Source organism: Labeo rohita, chromosome 15 (genome assembly GCF_022985175.1).
Source record: "Labeo rohita strain BAU-BD-2019 chromosome 15, IGBB_LRoh.1.0, whole genome shotgun sequence".
Classification (NCBI taxonomy): Eukaryota; Metazoa; Chordata; class Actinopteri; order Cypriniformes; family Cyprinidae; genus Labeo; species Labeo rohita.
In genome coordinates, this window is record NC_066883.1 from 17,812,856 (window position 1) to 17,833,924 (window position 21,069).

The window sequence follows — 21,069 nt, forward strand, 5'->3', positions numbered from 1 at the left end:
TTAAAAGGTTTTACCTGGGAATTTTTTCTAAATACATTTTAAATTAAAACAAAAAAGGGAGATATTTATCCAAATGTTCACATTGCTCTATTCCATACATTGAATGTGAAATTCTTAATTGTAATCAATAAATTCAAATAGTAAGACACTATAGGGCTGTTACCAATCAAATGAAATTGGAATAAAAAACAATTGTATTTGCAATGCAGAGGTGGCACAGAATCTGCACCTGAAGTGGCATTTAGATGCATTTACACAGACTGTTTAATCCAGGACATGAATGCATTTAACCTGCATTTAAAAAAGGATAATTAATATTTTTAAGTTAAAAAATAAATAAAAATAAAATAACTTTGCTGATATTTGAAATTATTTTTGGGAAAATATTAGGGATGTAACAATATAAAAATATCACGATATGATAATATCACAATATTTAGTCCACAATACAATATTTATTGTGATTGTTATTCTATCTAATGCACTTTGAGAGTTCAAAATTAAGAGCTCCAACCCATGTTCTTAACTAAAAATTCAGAATTTTTTTTTTATTTTTATTTGTGATGTACTGTCTCAGTCTAAATTATGTTCACAGTGGTGTTTTAGGAAGCCAAACAAATTTGAATATTATAATAATAATAATAATAATAACAACAATGACAAATATAGCAGCAAGCAGCAATTACGGGGCCAAGCTCTACAGAGGCAAAATGAGGCGCTAAGCATGGCATGGAGTGTCAGACCATCTGAAACAAAGAATTAAACCATTTTAGGATTATTTTAGTCAAAATTGGTGAAAGATTATAGAAACAACCACTTGTACAATTATTTAATGGGTTATCTCTTTTGACCAATAGGTGGTGCTGTTCAAAATTGATGTGGTATGGTCAGTGTAACAAAACAATTGCTTATACAAAGTTTGGTGTCAATATATCAAAGCTTCATAGAGATACAGCCTCAGACGTAGTCTGGCATCATGTCTCACTATTCAAAAAACGGTCATTTTTATCAACATGAAATCTATAACATTTTGTCAGCACAGTCTGAAGATGATCTGATTCGATTTTGGTGAAAATTTCACCAACGGTCAAGAAAGAGTTTGAAAAAGTAGGTTTTCAAGATAAACAAAAATGGCGGACAGGAAGTTCAGCCCAAAATGGCATAATTGATATCTATGTTGTCGGCATGACCAAGTAATTAGCAATTTTGGAAATTTCAAAATTAATGGTTAATGAATGGTTTACTGCTCTTGACCAATGGTCAGTGAGAGGTGGCAATGGCACATAAAAAATTTGGCGTCAATATGTCAAAGCTTTGCAGAGATACAGCCTCAGATGCAGTGTGGCATTTTTCCAGCAAATTAGTTGATGCGCTAAATGAAAACTGTTTCATACTGTACACTGCCCTCCTAAAGTTTGGAAACACCCCTGGCAAGTGTGGTTTTGGACAATATCAGCATAAATCCTTTTTTGGTGCAAATACATTTAACTTGACATTATCATTGAAGACCTGCAATAATAATTTTCATTTTGATTACATAATAATGGCAATATATACCCCTTTGCCAGCTGTGATGCCTGGTTACTGGTTTAAACTTGGCCCAGGTTTTTAAAAGATTTTTGGGTCAGCACACCTAATAGCTTCAACAATTGATTGTCAGTTAAGTTTAAAATACATTGAATTTAGGCCCAGATTATGCAGAGCTGTAATAGCTGCTAATGGTGGATATTTTGATGAATTGAAAATTAAATTTTTTTTTCTATTAAACTGTTTATGTAGTAACATATGTTTTCGTAGTTTGTGTTGTCACTTATCAGTGCAAAATTATCACAAATTAAAAAGGATTCATGCCAATATTGTCCCAAATCCCACTTTTCTAGGACATTTCCAAACTTTTGGAGGGCAGTGTACATCGACACAAAATTATTTTTTTTTTGTCAGCATGGTCTGAAGATGATCCGAGTCAAATTTGGTGAAAATCAGAGTAACGGTCTAGGAGGAGTTTGAAAAAGTAGGTTTTCAACATTAATCAAAATGGCGGATAAGAAGTTCATCCATTTATGGCATAATTGGTATTGAAGTTCTTGGGATGATGCCCAAAATGGCTGAGATGGGAAAATTGGGTATGGTTCGAGTTTTGTGATTTTTGGTAAACCCATTGAGAAGTTATAAGCAAAAATAGCCATTTTTCACGTCTTCTGACCACTAGGTGGCACTGTGCCAAAACATTTCCGGTAGCCTCAGGTCATGCTTGTTACAACGCATGCCAAGTTTGGTCTCAATACTCTGAACCGCTGCGGAGATGTAGCCTCACATCCATTTTTGTGTGCTTTTCGTCAAATTCGTTTGCGTGTTATTCGCGGACGGTTTGACTAATCAACTTGAATTCCTTTTTGCCAGCATGGTCTGAAGAAAAAGCTGAACCAATTTTGGTCAAAATCAGACACACAGTCTAGGACAAGTTTGAAAAAGTAGGTTTTACGAACTATTAAAAATGCAGAAACCCGCCTAAAACTTACGAATTGAACGAATTTAGACCTTGGTTTAAAAGCTATTAGCATAAACATGATTGAGACAGTGGACAAGTGGTGGTGCTAGAGAGTTTGAGTTAGAGACTCCAAATTTGCTATGTTGACAGTTCAGAATGTCCTCTATCAGTTTGCCAAATTTCGTAACTTTCCCGCAAGTGGTTCTAAGGGCTGCCATAGACTTCCAGAGCGGAATAATTAATAATAATAATAGGAACGCCAACGTATAAAATAGGTGCCATTGCACCTTCAGTGCTTGGCCACTAATAAGTTGCTCTGAAATCTCATTCACACTTCTGTAAGTCCAAAAATTGGACAAGAGACATGAAAATTTAAGCATCAAAACTTGTCTTTGCATGCCATATTTAAATTATCATTCTGCAATCTAATTTTGTGTTCAACAAAATGGGTTTGAAACTTAATTTGATTGAGTAAACAATGACAGAATGTAATTTTGGAGTGATCTAACCATTAAATGTGTCCTCTCAGTGCAACCCAAAATCACATATCTGGAAAGCCAGACTACCACAGAAATGGACGAACAGGTCACGTTAACATGCGAAGCCACCGGAGACCCCACACCCACCATCACGTGGAGCTTCGGCACCCGGGTCTTCACCGAGGGAGAGCAGGTAACCCCAAACGCACAGGCACGGAGACTCCTCACTGGTTAGTTAGAAGTTGGACCATGAGCTAGGAGAGAAGCATGTTGATCATGGTCGTACAGAAAGACAGGCAGCAGCTAGTTCAATGATGGAGTCGTGGTGCAACTGCCTCTGGCTGTTTCATGCATACGATTCTTTTTGTCTGCAGGAGCACCAAAAGAGGATTTATCAGGTATGAGATCAGAAGGTCAGGTATAGTAATGGGCCACTTAGATCTGTTTCATAATCCTTTTTTTTTTCCAAAAATGGCTCTGATGTTGACTTTTGCTAATCGGCCGTCTGGTGTTTCGATTTCCTTAAGTCCGTGATACTATCTGCAGTTGTTGATATGTGAAAAAAGACTTGCATGGTGGTGAAATTGCAGTACTATTGCAACAGTTCCTGACAGGAAAAGTGATGATGGATGAGCTCTAAAAATTGCTTTACATTTGCTCTGTTCCACAACCTAGCGAGCTGCCTAGAGAGGCTGCTTGGCGAAGCACCATAGGCGCTAAGGCTGCTCCGATCGCTGGCTAAATGAATTATGCTGCTGCCTTACATACCTTGTTTTAACCTGATTCTAAGGCAGATCCACATTTGCTCTTTGCAGAGAAGGCAAATCTAGAATGTATTACAGTGAGCTCAGAGAAAAATGAATCTAAGGTGGCGAAATAAAGAAAATGTAATTTTATTTATTTATTTTTAAATCAGGTTTAATGTACTGATTAAAAAAAAAGTTCACTAGAGCTTAACATTGATTATTTTAATCAATATTTTTGTATGCTTGTTAAAGTATTGTACCGTATTGCATCTAATTCAGTTTTTTTTATTCATTCATTCATTCATTTTTTAATATTTTTTTTTACAATTTGTATAATTTCTAAATATATTTATATTTTATTAATTAATTTATTTAATTTATGTATTTATGTATTTATTTATTTCAGTTTTATTTTTATTTAAATGTCCAGTTATATTTGAATTTCCGTTTATTTATTTTGTTTTATTTTTATATATTTTATACTATTTATTTCCATTTGATATATTTATTTGTTTGTTTCACTTGTTGTTGTTTTAATTTTTTATTATTTCTTATACTATTTATTTATTTTTTAATTCAGTTTTTTATGTATCGTTCATTTATTTTTATTTTTTTTCATTTTTATCATTTTTATATTATTTATTTCCTATTTATTTATTTATGTCAGTTTTTATTTTACTTTTTTTTATTACTTTTTATACTAATTTCCATTAGTTTATGTATTTGTTTGTTTATTTATTCATTCATTTATTTATTTATTTCTGTTTTATTTTTATATTACTTTTTTTTTTTATTTAGTTTATTATTGTTATTATTGTTGTTGTTGTTGTTGTTATTATTATTATTATTATTATTATTATATTATTATTTATTTCTATTGTATTAGTTTGTTTCAGTTTTATGTGTTTTGTTTTTATTTTTATTTATTTCTTTAAATTTGAGATTTGGTTCAGTCAGTTGCCAGGGTAATATTTATATTTTAATTGTATTTTTATTTATAGTTAATTATTATTTTACTATTAAATGAAAATCCACTGACCTGCTCTTCGTGCCACATTCCAGTGCATCTTAAAAATATTTTATTAAATTGTGCTGGTTGAAATTCCCTTAGGATATTATATTATTATGCCTAAATTAAATTAAATTAAGAAATAATAATAATAAATTAATGAATTAAAATAAGGATATTATATTATTCTATAGATTAATGAATGAATGAATGAATAAATTAATTACTTAATTTAATTAATTCATTTTGTCGCAAGCTTCAAAAACCTGATATGGATTTTTAAATCACTCTTTTATACTTTTTCAACTTGTTACTCACCATGAAAGGAAGCATTCTGAAGGCATGTTGTTAAAACAAAAACCGACCAACCAATATCAATTACCACAATTGTTTTGTTTGTTTGCTTTTAATTAAGGATAATAACCCTGTTTATGCATTTTAACGATGGTTAAGCAGCCTGCTTAGTTTTGAAACAGAGCTTTTGTCCTCTATCCTCGAGGTATATCAGAAATACAGAATGTCTAGTTTGAAGCCTCGAAAATAAGCTCAATTTTGTTTGTGCCGAGTCACTGTCATCACAGGGTTCCTGAAGGAGCACATTTTATATAAGCTCTTTGTTGGAGTGCTTTGTCATTTCCTGTGTGTCGTCTTGTCCAGTCTTGCTCATCTCATGTGGGTGTTGGGTTGTCATGATTGCCAGCATCTCTTCACTGGCCTGTGCAGATCACCATGTTTTTCTTCATGGTTACAAAAATGATTAGCAGGTTACTTTGGCTGTAAAACGTTTTATTTGTCTGCATCTGATATGACCAGCTGTCACTGTTGATTGTCTTTCAGGCAAAATGAAATCAAATTTGACTTTATTTACTTTAATACACATTCCTGAGCATGATTTATCAGCGCATGTTATACCAGAGGGGGAAAATTCATCAAAATGTAATAACTTACTCTGCTTAAAAGTGTTAGTTAGTTATTATTTTGTCCGTCAGGAAAATATAAATCAATAAGCAAATAGCTATAAGGCTGGTAGAAGCAAACAGTGATGAACTACTGTATATACCACAACTTATAGTATTTTCAAAAATGAATTGTCTTGATTGTCTTTCAGTCAACATGAAATAGAAACTGATCATATTTACATCATATTGATCATGTTAACACGTTCAAGGTTTTGTTGTGTATGATTCATCAGAACATGTTATTCCAGAGGGGAGAAAAAGTATCAAAATAAAGTTGATTGACAGTTTTTTTTTCTTTGTTTATTTTATTAATTTTGTTCTCCATCTGGAAAATTGAAATATAAATAAATAATCGAATACAGCAGCTGTCAGGCTTTGAGCGTGTTAACATGCACAACCAAACAGTGATGTACTGCATGCACAACAACAACATAATATTTCACAACTTTCAGGGTAAATCAAATCCCATTCTATGTATTTTTTCTTCTTGCAATTTAGTAAAAGTCAAAATTGTGATATATACACTCAGAATACTGAGGAAAAAAAATCCTAATTGTGAGATATAAACTCAGAATTCTATTGAAGCCCGTTTCTGCTACTGAAAAAAAAAGGTAATGGCGAGTTTTTATCTCACAATTCAGAACTTTTATCTCACAGCTGCGAGTTTACATCTCGTAATTCAGAATTTTTTTTTTTTGTCAGAATGCAAGAAAAAAAGGTCATAATTGTGAGATACAAACTTGAGGAAAAAAACTTTATAACTCACAATTTTGAGTTTATATCATGCAGTTCTAAGAAAAAAGTCAGATTTGCGAGCTTGTATTACGCAATTCTAAAAAAAAAGTCACAATTGTGAGATGTGAACTCACAAATCTAAGAAAAATCATACTTGTTTATATCTCACAATTTTGACTTTATTTCTTAAAAAAGCCAAAATTGTGAGATACAAACACATTTATGTGGAAAAAAGGCTTTATAACTCATAATTGTGAGTTTATATCATGCAGTTCTGAGAAGAAAAAACAACACATTTGCAGGTTTGTATCACGCAATTCTGAGACGAAAAGTCACAATTACGAGATATAAACTCAGAATTCTGAGAAAAGTCAGACTTGAGTTTCTATTTAGAAATTTTGACTTTATTTCTCAGAATTGCGAGTTTATATCTCACAATTCTGAGAAAAAAGCCAAAACTGCGAGATACAAACACATTTATGTGGAAAAAATAACTCACAATTGCAAGTTTATATCATGCAGTTCTGGCAGTTCTGAGAAAAAAGTCAGATTTGTTAGAAAAAGTCGGAATTGCAAGATATAAACTCGGAATTGCGATATATAAGCTTGGAAATTTTGAGAAAAAGATGTTTGTGTGGAAAAAAGATTTTATAACTTTCAATTGTGAGTTTATATCATGCAGTTCTGACAAAAAAAAAAGTCAGAATTGTTAGAAAAAAGTCAGAATTGCAAGATATAAACCCGGAATAGTAAGATATAAGCTCGGAACTGTGAGAAAAAGACATTTGTGTGGAAAAAAGACTATAACTCATAACCGCGAGTTTATATTATCCAGTTCTGAGAAAAAAGTCAGAATTGTTAGAAAAAAGTTGGAATTGCAAGATATAAACTCGGAATAGCAAGGTGTTAGCTCGGAATTGTGAAAAGAAGACATTTGTGTGGAAAAAAGACTTTATAACTCACAATTGCATGTTTATATCATGCAGTTCTAAGAAAAAAGTCAGAATTGTTAGAAAAAAAGTCAGAATTGCAAGATATAAACTTGGAATTGCAAGATATAAGCACGGAATTGTGAGAAAAAGACATTTGTGTGGAAAAAAGACCTTATAACTCATAACTGCGAGTTTATATCATGCAGTTCTGAGAAAAAAAGTCAGAATTGTTAGAAAAAAGTGAGAATTGCAAGATATAAACTCGAAACTGAGGAAAAAAAAACATTTGTGGGGAAAAAAGACTTACTCGCAATAGCATATGACATGGATTTCTGAGAAAAAGTGAGAATTGAGAAACAAAACATTTGTGTGGAAAAAAAAGACTCAATAACTCACAGTTGTGAGTTTAAATCACGCAGTTCTAAGAAAAAAAAAGTCACAATTACGAGAAAAAAGTCAGAATTACGAGATATAAACTTGAAATTGCGAGAAAAAAACATTTGTGTGGAAAAAAAAAAGTTTATATCATGCAGTTCTGAGAAAAAAAGTCAGAATTGCGAGATATAAACTCGCAATTGTGAGAAAAAAAGTCAGAATTGTGAGATACAAACACATTTGTGCTGAAAAAAGACTTCATAAAGAAATTACAAAATCAGATTTGCAAGTTTGCATTATGCAATTCTGAGAAAAAAACGTCAACTGCAAAATGTAAACTTACAATTCTGAGAAAATTCCGATTTGTGAGTTTGTATCTCGCAATTTTGACTTTTTCTCAGAATTGTGAATTTATATTTTGCAAATCTGACTTTCTAACTCGCAGTTGAGAGTCAGAATTGTGAGATAAAAGTCAACTACCTTTTGTTTATTTTTTTATTCAGTGGCAGAAACTGGCTTCTGTAGATTTTCGAAGAAAAAAAGCCATTGAATGCTTTTTCCTCACAATTCTGATTTTACATCTTCGAGTTCTGTTTTTTGTTACTGCCACAGAGTTAAAAAATAAAATAGGTAATTGTGACTTTAACAATCTCAGAATTATCACTTTTATTCTCATAGTTTATATGTCACAATTCAGTTTTCTTCTGAGAATTGTGAGTATGTTTCTAGAGTTGCAATTCACAATTACTTCTTCTTATTATTATTTGTTAATCTTGTGGCAGAAATAAGCTTTTTTTGAAATGTCACATTAGTGAAGTTAAATTCAATCGGCGTTTCATGCTGTACCTATGCAGTTTGGTAAAGACAATCAACAGTTAGTGTTTCTAATAGTCACTTGTGAAAAGCAATTTGCCGTAACACTGCTAATTATTTTGAATGTGTGACTTTGCTGTTCCAACAGTGCTATACAGAACATCACATGCTTGAAGTGGGATTTTTTTTAATTTCTTGGTTACACAACTTTCCCCCCTTCACAAGAATATTTTACTGGGTGCTTCAGATGAGGAATGCTTTTTTTAATAACTCAATGTCATGGCTACCATTTCTTTCGCTGAAGGATGTGGGAAGCATTTATTGAAAATATTTACTAGAGCTTTAGATCTTCTTACTCTGCATGTTTCTACCTTCTCCGTGCCCTCTTTTACACAGCTGTGTCATGTATTACACCTGCGTTCATATGTGCATGGAAATCCTTCAGTGTCTTGAGTTTCCTGTCGTTTTAAAATGAATGTTTTCTCCCTCGGAAAGACCCAGCTCGTATCTTATCTTCTGATTGTAATAGTTGGGTCAATAAAAAATGAGTTGAGGACTGTCGTATATTGCAGTCTCTGAGCCACTTACCAAGGTGCCAGACAAATGAGCGGGTCATAAAAATGGCAGGGTAGGAGCGCCGCAGGGCGATAAAGAATTGGCCACGGACCACAGCTTATCACAATCCGGTTGAAAGACAAGAGGAGAATTCAACCTCTGAACAAGGGCCAATACATCAGCCACTTTTTCTCTTGTCTTGTCTCAGTTGCGCCTTCCTTTCTGGGTCTCCTTTGAGAAATCTGAAGAGCACATTAAAGGGACGGCGAACCAGAAATGAAACTTCTGTCACACTCACCCATGTGTTGTTCCAAGCCTGTATGAGTTTCTGTTTTGGGGTAGAATTCAAACTAGATACTTAGCCGACCACTCAAGCTGCGTACAGTGAAACGCTGCAAATAACGTTTTTTTTTTTAATGTAATACTTTTCCCCATTTTAAACTAAAGCAATAAGCCCAAGAAGCCAGGTTTGCAGTGAATTTATAACAGCTAAGGGGGCGTTGTTAGGCACGACACGAAGCATTGTAAACCATGGCTTCACGGGGCTTATTGCTTTTATAAAACAGTTATTCCATATACGTAGTAAGGTTTCACAAAATAAAACAGCAAATAAAGTGTAATGATATAAACAAAAACAGTATTCTTCCACCATACAATGTAATTCCTCAGAAAAATTGTGGTTGTAGCAAAGTGGTTGCCAAGCAACACACAAACATAAACAAAGGTGTATGTCTGTAGAGTATTTTACAACAGCTTTACATGCGGCTCAACCAATTAGAATCAAGGACCGGAACTACCCGTTTTATAAACAAAATGTAACAAGATTTGAGATGTAAGCTTAAAACAATAATAATATTTTTATTCATCAAGGATGTATTTTGATTGACGGTAAAGACATTGTTATAAAAGATTTCTATTTCAAATATACAAGAAGTATTGCAGTTTCCACAAAAATGTTAAATGTTAACGGCTGTTTTTTTTTTTTTTTTAATTATATATGAATTGTATATTATCAAATAATGTCATGTATATTATAAATAATATATAATTATATATTATATATGAGTACATTAACACATTAACATGATCTCTAGAACTGCTCTGAGAGTCACTTCATGAGCATTTTATAGTTACTTTTGAGAAAAACTATCATCGTATCAGTAATAATAATAATAATATAATATTATTAAAATATAATAATAATATTTTTTAATAATTAATAAAACTTTTGATTATTAAAATGGAATAAAACCATTAAAATGGAATTCAGAAAAACATTTATGCTTTTTGATTAATAAAATTTAATTTAACATTAAAAACAGAGTCTAGAAAAATTAAAATGTAAAAAAGGGAATCCAGAAAAATGTAAATAAAAAAGTTTGAAATGGTGTGTGTGTGTGTGTGTGTATATATATATATATATATATATATATATACACATACATACATACATACATACATGTGTATGTGTGTGTGTGTGTGTATACAGTACTATGCAAAAGTCTTAGGCCACTAGTATTTTCATCAGCTAAAAAATGATTTAAAGTCAGTTAAAGTCGGTCTTTTGCTGTAGTGTGTCAGTAGGAAATATCAGTTTACATTTCTAAACATTCATTTTGCCATTAATTATAATAATCCAGTAAGATTTTTGTATGGAGCACAGGCTGTTGTTAGACTCCTTGTGCAAACAAAGATCTGATCTCTCCATCATTCAATCCAGTCTGTCTTAAGAAACAGAAAAAACGGAGACAGACTAAATCCAGAAGAACTGTGGCAACATCTCCAAGATGCTTTAAGAGACCTACACCTACAAAGCTACAGTACTGTTAAAATTTTTAGACAGTTAGGCACATAAAATCAGGATGCTGTCAAAAACAATGTCATAAATAGATTTTGTTTATCAGTAAACTTCTATTAACTAAAATAAATAAGCATTTGATGTGACCATCCTTTGCGTTTAAAGCAGCTTTTGCCCTGTGTGCACTTGTGCAGAGTTTTTCAGGTAGCTTTGCAGGTAGGCTACTTGAAACATCTTGGAGATGTTGCCACAGTTCTTCTAGATTTAGTCTGTCTCAGTTTTTCTGTTTTTTCATGTCATTCCAGAGACAGACAGGATGATGGTGAGATCAGATCTCTGTGTGGAGCACTGGCTGTTGTCAGACTCCTTGTGCAAACAAAAATCTCACTAGATTATTACAATTAATGGCAAACAGAATGTTTGGAAATGTAAACCGATATTTTTTACTGACACACTACAGCAAAAGATAGAAATAACTTTGTGATACTAGTGGCCTAAAACTTTTGCACAGTACTGCATGTATGTATGTATGTATATTAGTATATTAGAATAAATTACAGTTTAAAAATATATTCAAACAGTTATTTTAAATTGTAACATTTGCCAAAATTTCAGTTATTCCTCTATTTTTAATAAAATAAATGCATCTTCGGTTAGCATAATAGACATCTTCAAGAAAAAAAAAATAAAAATCTGTGTTTATTTATTTAAATTTCTTTCACCATCTGCTTTTTTGTATGAAAAGAACAGCTTGGATACAACAGTTATATATTACATGTGTCCCACAACAAAATAAAGAAAGTTATATGGGTTTGGAATGACATGAGAATGAGAAAATAATCAGAATAAATATTGGATGAACTGTCCCTATAACATAAATCAAGTAGTATTAAAATGGACACAGAGTGTAATAAGATCACACATTATTAGAGTATAAATAGCTTGAGATGGTTGTACATTTTATTCCTAAACCCCACAGACACACTCCAGAGAGAGCAGGGCATGTGTAGGGCAGCTCTTGTTTTCAGACACAATGCTCCTTCAGATGAGTGCCCTATGCTAGTGCCGTCATTGATAGCTTTGTCCGTTCGTGCCAGTGACCCCACAGCCCGTGAAAAGCCACCTATTCCCTGAGCTTGGTAAACAGCGTTTCCTGGCAGACTGTAGCTGATCTGATGAAACTGAGATATGGACACCGTCCCTCCCATGGTAGTTCCACTAGAGCGTACGATTTTCACAGCAACCGTGTTGATGTTTTTTATCCTGCAAGAGGGAATAGATTAAAGCAATCTTTCAGGTTAAACAACTTTTGCGCTCTCGTCAGTGTCTGTGACACGTTGTTAATTATTACATTTCTGATGAAAGATTTTGAAAACTATAAGAAATATATTCAAAGAGTTCATTTCAAATGAGAAATCAATTTCGCTTTGATCTGATGAGATTAAAGAATTCATTGTACAATGAAAATACTTTAAGAATTTAAAACTTCTTGAAATGTCTTGTTATGAAATCTTCAGGTTTCTGGCATTGCATTTGCGCTGTCCAATCATTTTAATTTAATGAGAAAGCAGAATAGATGCTATTGTTTCCTTGCTATCAACAAAACACTAATTGTAAGAGTAAAATCAGCAGCAGAAAACTTGTGCTGTGTCTGGCTGTGGAGCAGCTGCTGCTCTGCATGTCCTCCCAAACAAATTAAGTGAACGGTGTGGAATAGAAACAGAGTTCCAAGACTTAGCTTGAAGCGTTTTTTTGTTCTCCCAAAGTCAGAGTAGTAATGTTTTCTCTTGCCTAAAGTATTCCCTGTTAACGCTCCATCACAAATATGAAAGGCATAACAGGTTACCAGTCAAAAATGTTAGTAGTGTTAAAGGAGTCATGAACTTTTGAGCCTTCATGAGCCTTTTTTTTATTACTTTTACATCAAAAATCATAATACACTAAAGACAGACTATTTTCTGTCCCGTTTTTAAGTCCGCTCATCAGAACGCTCTGTTTGAATAGGGCTCTACACTTTTCTTTTTAGGAGCACTTGTGCCAAAGCAAAATTTCAGGAGCACCTTCTAATCAGTAATCAAAAAAATCGCATTACGAAGTGATATTTGACTCCTTAAAGTGATTTTCGGGGGAATTTTATTTTTACCTTTGTAATGGCATTTTTCTAACTTCATTAAAAGTATGTCATCTTTTATGTCAGTTTTTTTTTTTTTTTTTATTATATTTTTAATGATATTTGCTTTTTAAAATTTCTAATTAAAACAACATAATAAGAATAAGTAGAATAAGTAACCAATCCAATGAAATCAGTATTAACTTAATTTCGTATAACTTAATCAGTATTAAGTTAAGTTATACTACAGAGGTGGAGCAGAAGAACGCAAAAGTGGCTAAATCTGCCAGTAGGTGGCGGCAAGCCACTGATTTAATTACTGAATCATTCGTTCGTTTGATTCGTTCAAACGAACGGATGATTCATTCAGGAGTAAAGCAAGTGACTGTCTGTATAAATGGGAAATTGAATCAACTCACTAGATTCATTTAAAAATGCACGTTCATTCATAAACGAAACACCACTGTTTGAATGGAGTTGTGCAGCGGCTCAGTTGTGTCTTGTTTCAAACTATTTTTTTAAGACAAAATAGAGCGAAATCGAATGCGCAAATGCGACTGAAATGGTCGCACTGTAGAGCCCTGATAGGCATGGCAGATTGTAGACTCGGAAGTAAATGCCCACGCTGCTATGATTGGCTAATAGTTGTGCAAGTTTGACATCCTATATTCTTCATAGGTGGACGCTGCTGTGAGTACTCAGTACATATCAAACATTCTGTAATAACAGCCAAAGCAATAGTGACCACGTAATAAAAACAGTTACTCTCACTTGTGTGGTTTGACATTACTCTCAGATCCAATATAGTCGGCACACCATCGTCTTTTAGTTTCAGTCTTTCTGAAAATCCTGCGTTGAATTGTTCTTTGTAAATGAATCCGCGGTAAAATGAAGTGAAACAAATTCATATTGAATCTGGAACTTAATTAAAAATAGTTAAAAAATAATTCCTCTTTTCTAATGTTGGGATCAGAAGAAAGACAATGCGAAGATTGTGTTTCCCCCACATGCGTGAATCAGTGGGCGGGGCTAAACAATAAGTGTTGTAAAAACAGGCGTTGATCTTTTTCTGTGGAGGCGGGGTTTAGCCACACTATTACATCATATAGTCGCACATTCCACAACCTGTTGTTTGGCAGATTGGCTTTAAAGCTGTTTTTAGACTAACAAAGAAGCTTTGAGTTCTGAAACTTACGGGATATTTTTATAGTTCAATGACCTCTTATATGTCAAAAGATCAAAGCAATTTTGATTTCATAGTTCATGACCCCTTTGATGTCTGCAGTCACAAAGGAAAGACAATGGCCAGTATTATCCCAGAGAAAACTATCAAAAATATAATTTGATCAATTCATGAAACAGTATCAATGCCCCCTCACTATTGCATGTTTTGAGTGTTTTGACAACGTAATAAAAATAAAACGGTCATTTCCACCATTATGAAATAATTTACTTACCGTTTGTGATGCAGCTGCAGTCAGATCTAGTACTGCTTAATCTTTAAACATGAACTCTTTGTGAACTCTCCATGACACTGTGCCCCATTTACAAACAAAATACTTCAATCAATCCTCTGACACATTCCCGTATGTCATTAAAAATAAACAATCCACTTGTTCCTTACGCTGGGATCCTTCTGATATTTGTACAAAGATGCAAACAAGCTGTTTAAACCAAACGCATCAAAGCGAACGTTCTTTAACTTCATTTGTTGCATTGACGACAGACTCAAGCGCATGGACTGTGTCAGAAAGTAAATTTAGTGTAGATAAGATAACGGCAGTGGTTGTAATTTCTGTTTGCTTTTAATGAGACATGACACAACACTCGCATTTAGCATGATCAAGTCAGCCGTTAGTGACTGAATGCCAGTGGGCGGGGCCTATGTTGATGTCTTGCTCTTGAGGCGGAGTTTATGCAAATGACTGGGACTAGCTGGCATCACCTTGTTCCATAGAATCCAAAACGAGAATAAAATTAAATAAATGCTTTGTTTATAATGGGAAGGAAGGCTTAAGCTATGAAACTTGCAGGATGTTTTAATGGTTTGAAGACCTCTTATATGCCAGAAGATCAAGGCAAATTTGATTTCTCATGTCATCACCCCTTTAAATTGATCACAAGAATCAGTAAAGACATTTAGAATGTTACAAAAGATTTCTATTCCAAATACATCTGTTCTTTTGAACTTTCTGTTTATCAAAAATGTTGAAAAAATGTATCACTGTTTCCACAAAAAAAAAAAACATTAAAGCAATAGTTCACCCAAAAATGTAAATTAGCTGTTAATTAATCCACCCTCAGGTCATCCAAAATGTAAGTAACTTTATTTTTTCAGTAGCTCATTAAAGGTCATTTTTAGTTGGTGATTCATTAAATTTCTATTTTAGAAACTGTTTCTATTTTTGAAACGCAGCAGCTACAAACTATGACAATGATAATCTTAGCTACAAATTTTGTGCTTGATTCAATGTGACAAGTGTCTAATGTGAGTTTGAATATCATATTGTGTGACATTTATAGCCATATCGCAAGCCAAAACACATAGGTTACTTCAGATCTTGAAAATAAATGTAGGTTAAACGTAGGTTAAAACTGCTAAATCAATGCAAACAAGTGTTTTCCATGACAAAGATGCGATCAGTGATGATATACACTACCGTTCAAAAGTTTGGGGTCAGTAAGACTTAAAATAATGTTTGTTTGTTTTTTAACATACTTTAAAATAGAATTTATTCCTGTGATGAAAAGCTGAATTTTTATCAGCTGTTACTCCAGTCTTAAGTGTCACATGATCTTTCAGAAATCATTCTAATATGCGGATTTATTATTAGAATGATCAATGTTGGATAATATCAACAGTTGTGCTGCCAAATATTTTTTAGAACCCTGTATTTTTTTTTTTTTCAGGATTCTTTCATGAATAACAAGTTTAAAAAGTACAGTGTTTATTCAAAATATAAATATTTTATAACAATGTCAATTATTTATTATTAACTTTTAATAAACTTTTAATTATTAACTTACTACGTCCTTGGGGAATAAAAGTATTAATTTCTTAAAAAAAAAAAAAATAGGAAATAGTTATTTTAAACTGTAATAATATCTACAATATTATGTTTTTTTTTTTTTTTTTTTTCAGTCTGATCTTATTTTTTTGGGCAGAATTATGTTAAAAACATGAAAAACCTGTACTAACAGTGAATCCCAGTGGAAAAAAAAAATTAATAATTAAAAAACAAAAAAGAAAAGTATGCTATGACCCCATTAAGAAATTAATGAATTTTGACAAAGGCACTTTCATACCTTCATCCCATGTGTGCTCCAGCCTCCTTCACTGCACCGCACGAAACTTTTCTTCATGTAGTTTTACGTTTTATAATTAACACTGATAGTTCACTCCTCAGTAACTCTTGTTTGAATAAGCTGCCAAGTTCTAGATATGCTTTACACATATATGGATTTGTTCTCCATTCATAAAGTAATCATCACAGATTCACTGTGTGCATTTGAGAGATCAGAGCAGGCCTGAAGCGTTGGGCACCTGATGTAATCAGAATAATCATCCTGTAATAATGTCAACAATAACCTGAACATTTCATTTAAATAAGCAGCTTGTTCATTTTGTTCTGGTACTTTATCAGGCTTGAAAATATCATTCAAGCATTCGTCATTAGCCTAGGGCTTGAGTTTATACTAAGATATTAACTTTAATTAGTAGCAATTAGACGGCGTTGCAGAATAAAAGGCATTGATCATAACTGTTTATCCCGCCCGGGTCTCCGGGGAGGTAGTTAGCCAAATGAAAGCTGCAAGACTAGCAGACTCAGCCTGCTGTCATCATAACAACCCTGCAAGGGTTTCGCTTTTTTCTGATGCTCTTGCAAAATGACTCGTGCTGTTCGACTCTTGGCTTTTTTGTTGTTGCAAGCACAGTAAAGAGACACATTGTTGTGCTCAAGTGCACTAACACTGCGCAGACCATTTCAGGCATTGTTCGATTAGCGCCTGTTGCTCGCCGTGTGTTTTGTCTGGTGATAATCTCAATGTGTTGTAGCATGTCAAGTGGTTTCCTGTCCGTTGCATTGTTGCTAAGCATGTGCACGCTCAGCCTCCACGTGAAGTGAGAAAGGAAAGTGCTTTTTTTCATAGGGAAAGTGCTTGCATGAAGTATTTATCTGTGTGGTCTGAGTATTTACCGTGTCAGTGTGTACAAAAGCTAAAGGGTAGTAATGTGTAGGGGTAAATAAGACACAAAGTTGTACCTTTTTAGCTTTTGTACCATTGGGTGTCATTTCAGTGACAGTTTTGTACCTTTTTCTGGGTGTAGAAGTGTAGTGGTCCTGTTCTCTGCAAATTGTAAAGGAAGTCATTACTTGTAGCTTACTTAATCTTGTTATTAAAGTGACAGTTCACACATAAATGAAAGTTACACCATGGTTTATTCAGCCTCAAGCCATCCTAGGTATATATGTCATTCTTCTTTCAAATAAATGCAGTTGGAGTTATATTAAAAATGTTCTGCCTGTTCCAAACTATATAGTGGCAGTGAATGGGTGTTGAGATTTTGAGGTGACGAATATAAAAGCGCAGCTGAGAGATGTTCTCATCCGCTGGAACTCTACTCTCTCACAGTTAGCGGAAACTAAAGATTACGTTTATTAAGTTGCAAATATGGATATTTTTCGATTTACTTCGGAAGGCCTTTATTAACCCCCCAGAGCAGTGTGGAGTACTTTTTATAATGGATGCATGCACTTTATTGGACTTCAAAATCTCAACAGCCATTCACTGCCATTATAAAGCTTGGAAGAGCCAGGACATTTTTTTTAATATAACTCTGACTGTATTCGTCTGAAAAAAGAAAATCATATAGTCCTAGAATGGCTCGAGGGTGAGTAAATCATGGGGTAAGTTTCATTTTTGGGTGAACAATCCTTTTAATAACACTGAAGTATTTAACTCTTTTTAAGATCATAATGCACTGCAGAGATATTTTTTTTTGTAATCAGCATTTTATCTTGTTTTTTCTGGAAAAAAATATTTAAATGCCCTTAAACAAAACAAACTTTCTTGAGAAGCAAAATTATTGTTAATAAGTCTTGTTTAAACCTCACTAAAAAGAGGGGGGGAAATTACCTCACTAAAAATAAGGTGGGTAATAAAAACTAGAGGTCAACCAATAGTGGATTTTACAGATAACGATAACAAGGTTGGACTACACTGGCTGATAACCAATTAATCAACCGATAGTTTTTAAAATGGAAACATGGTTCTGTGATCAGTAGAAAATCTCCATCCGAAGGCCAGAGGGTGCTCTCAAAATCATGATCGCTGCAGCTGAATATACAGAAGATTTAAAGGGGTCATCGGATACAAAGTTCACTTTTACATGTTGTTTGATTATTAATGTGTGTTGGCAGTGTATGTACAAATCTACCCTATAATGACTATAATGATAAAAATCCATGCAGTGGTTTTGAATTAATCTGTAAAAATAATATCCCCTTTTTTCTTATCGAGCCATTCTCTGATGCCTGTTGGTGTGGCGTCACACCGACAGAGGCCGCTCCCACGATAGTTGATTGACATGAGCGCCTTACCTCAGAACCACCTTACATCAGCTGTACCAGTCCGACCTCCATTGTTTCAATGCCGGAGCAGGGATGTAAGTTAGGCAAGAATATTTCTGATTGAGGTGTTGTGTTGCTGGATGTAATAATGAACATAGTGGTCATCATTTACTGTCAAAATCTGAGCCGCTAAAGGTGCAGTGGATTACGTTTGTTTGTGAAGGGAATGCGCCTCCCGATCTACATAAATGCGTCTATGTTCGCGCAAGACAAGTCATTTTTGCAGAACTCGTTTTGACAAGGTAAAAATGGTGTGGTTTTATACTACCATTTGAGAATTTTTAACCAAAGTATATTATAGACTTTTCATTTAAGACTCTAAGGAATAATATCAACTTGTGGAAAATGGGCATCCGATGACCCCTTTATTTGCTTTCATTAATTTTCAACACCACTAAAACGCCTACGACTACGACAATATATGGTTTATCTGAGTTCTTCTTATTATAATTTTCCTCATAATAAAGTATATAATGCAATGCCTTTATCAATGCTTATAATGCTATGAAAACTTTGCATGCTTTATTCAGTGTAAGAAGACATATCATCTCACAGAAGGATTTATTTCAAACACTCGACTGATGTTATGAAGTGAGTTTAGAGTAAAAACATGTTATTAAATGTGGTATTTTCACATGCTCTCAGATGTAGCAGCATTTACTACACAGAGCCGTTGTTCACTGAGAAGCTATGCAAACAACTGTCATTATCGCAGAGCGATTTCTTTCAAATAACATAATCGCACAATTAAATCATCTGCTATAATGAATGCAATATAGCGTAGCTGCTGGAGATTTACTACTGATTACACAACCAAGCTTAACTGACAAAATGCGCATGACAATTGCCTTCGATTTTATAAAAAAAAAAAGAAAGAAAAAAAGAAAAAAAATTACTGAAACATACTTTTAAAATGGAATAAAAAGTATTCAGGGGTTTTATGGTATGAAAGAAATATCATTGCCGATTATAAGATATACAGTAAGTAAGATGTGCATATCGATTTGTCTGGCTGTCTGGTGTCATTTCCCCACCAGAAATAGCATCAGCACAGTGTGTATGTGTAGTACATAAAGAGAAAGTACATAAAGTACAAATTTTTGAGAGATAAAAGGACACAGATCACTTTTGTTCCAGCAATCGTGATTGATTATTCAGTCGACCACTAATAAAAACACCCTTACTAAAAGATGAATTGTCAGAGGAAAAGAGGCTTATCTTGAACAGTTTTGCTTTTCAAGTAAATTTATATTCAAATATTTATTTATTTATTATTAAATGATTATTTTCCCTGTGTTTTTTCATAAAGCAGCAAGAATTTTTATATTTATAACTTTTGTTTTATTATTTTATGAGTTTTGAAAGATGTACAGTATGTGTAGACAGAATTTAATTAACCAGAATAAACGACTAGTCAAGTCTGTTTAACTGAATGAGTGAGCAATTTTAAACTATAAGAGCAAAACAACAGAACATTTAATCTGCTTGGTAATATGATGTTTTGTTATTATTTTTTAATGGACATTTTTTGCAATATGCCTCACTTTGTAATATTTCACTTTTAGCCCATATGCTTAATCAATAAACGAATGTTTTTTTAATGTGCAGTGCTTTTATTCTCAGTAACAGGACTCCTTCTAAAGGACTGCTTTGCCTCTTTGTGTTGTGTTTTGTCTGTGTTCTTTGCAGGCTTCTTGGACTCGACCCGAGCAGCACAAGGTAGAGATCCCGTATCCATGTCTCCATAAACTAAATTATGAAGATAGCCATCAACTCCATAAACCTCTTTCCCATCAGATCAAATCTCTGAAATGTCATCAGATCCGTTAACTGAATTATGATAACAGCTTTGTTTCATCTGAGTTTGGAATGATGTAGCTGTAGTTGTAGTTTTCTTCTTTCTGTATTCAGTGCATGATTTCTTTTCCAATTTGTATCTAATCAGTTAAGTCATTACGACATCATTTTGTTTCATCATAAGACTGTTTCATGAAGAGTTCATATTTTGAAAAAAAAAAAAAAAACTGTCCTTTTTGTTGTTGTTTCTGTTATATGATGATTTTTCTTTCTAAGTAATTAATGGTGCACAAAATGCTTTTGTTGTTGTTCACCTACCTTTCCTACCTCGACAAAAATAGACATTTGAAGAAACCACCTCCATCCAAACTTTGCAAAAGGCTGGCTTGCATTATTAAAAAGACCTTTCTTCTGAAAACTATGGCTCTAAAACTTTAATGATATGGCGTTCTCACGTTGCAAATGAATAAATAGAGCCTTATCTGAGAAGAATGGGAGATAAAGTCTGTTGAATGTGCTGATTGAAATGTATAGCTGTTTGTCATAGAGATTCAGTGTTACGGACCGCGGTCTGACCCCGATAGCTCATAGTAACCAGATTCCAGTGACGAGAGCACGTCCCGTGGCACGGGGGGTCACG

General features: G+C 33.5%; 1 protein-coding gene across 11 annotated transcripts in view; it reads left to right on the top strand.

Moving 5' to 3' along the window:
* The window catches only part of ncam1b (neural cell adhesion molecule 1b), a 127,940-nt gene that overhangs the window by 63,220 nt on the left and 43,651 nt on the right, over window positions 1–21,069 (top strand). For 4 of the 11 annotated variants that reach the window (XM_051129194.1, XM_051129201.1, XM_051129195.1 and 1 more), the window contains exons 8-10: window positions 3,018–3,160; window positions 3,342–3,365; window positions 20,322–20,351. In XM_051129194.1, coding sequence (XP_050985151.1) covers window positions 3,018–3,160; window positions 3,342–3,365; window positions 20,322–20,351 — 197 coding nt within the window. The remainder of the gene's footprint in view (window positions 1–3,017; window positions 3,161–3,341; window positions 3,366–20,321; window positions 20,352–21,069) is intronic. The other 7 variants (XM_051129196.1, XM_051129197.1, XM_051129203.1 and 4 more) reach the window with 3 other exon arrangements.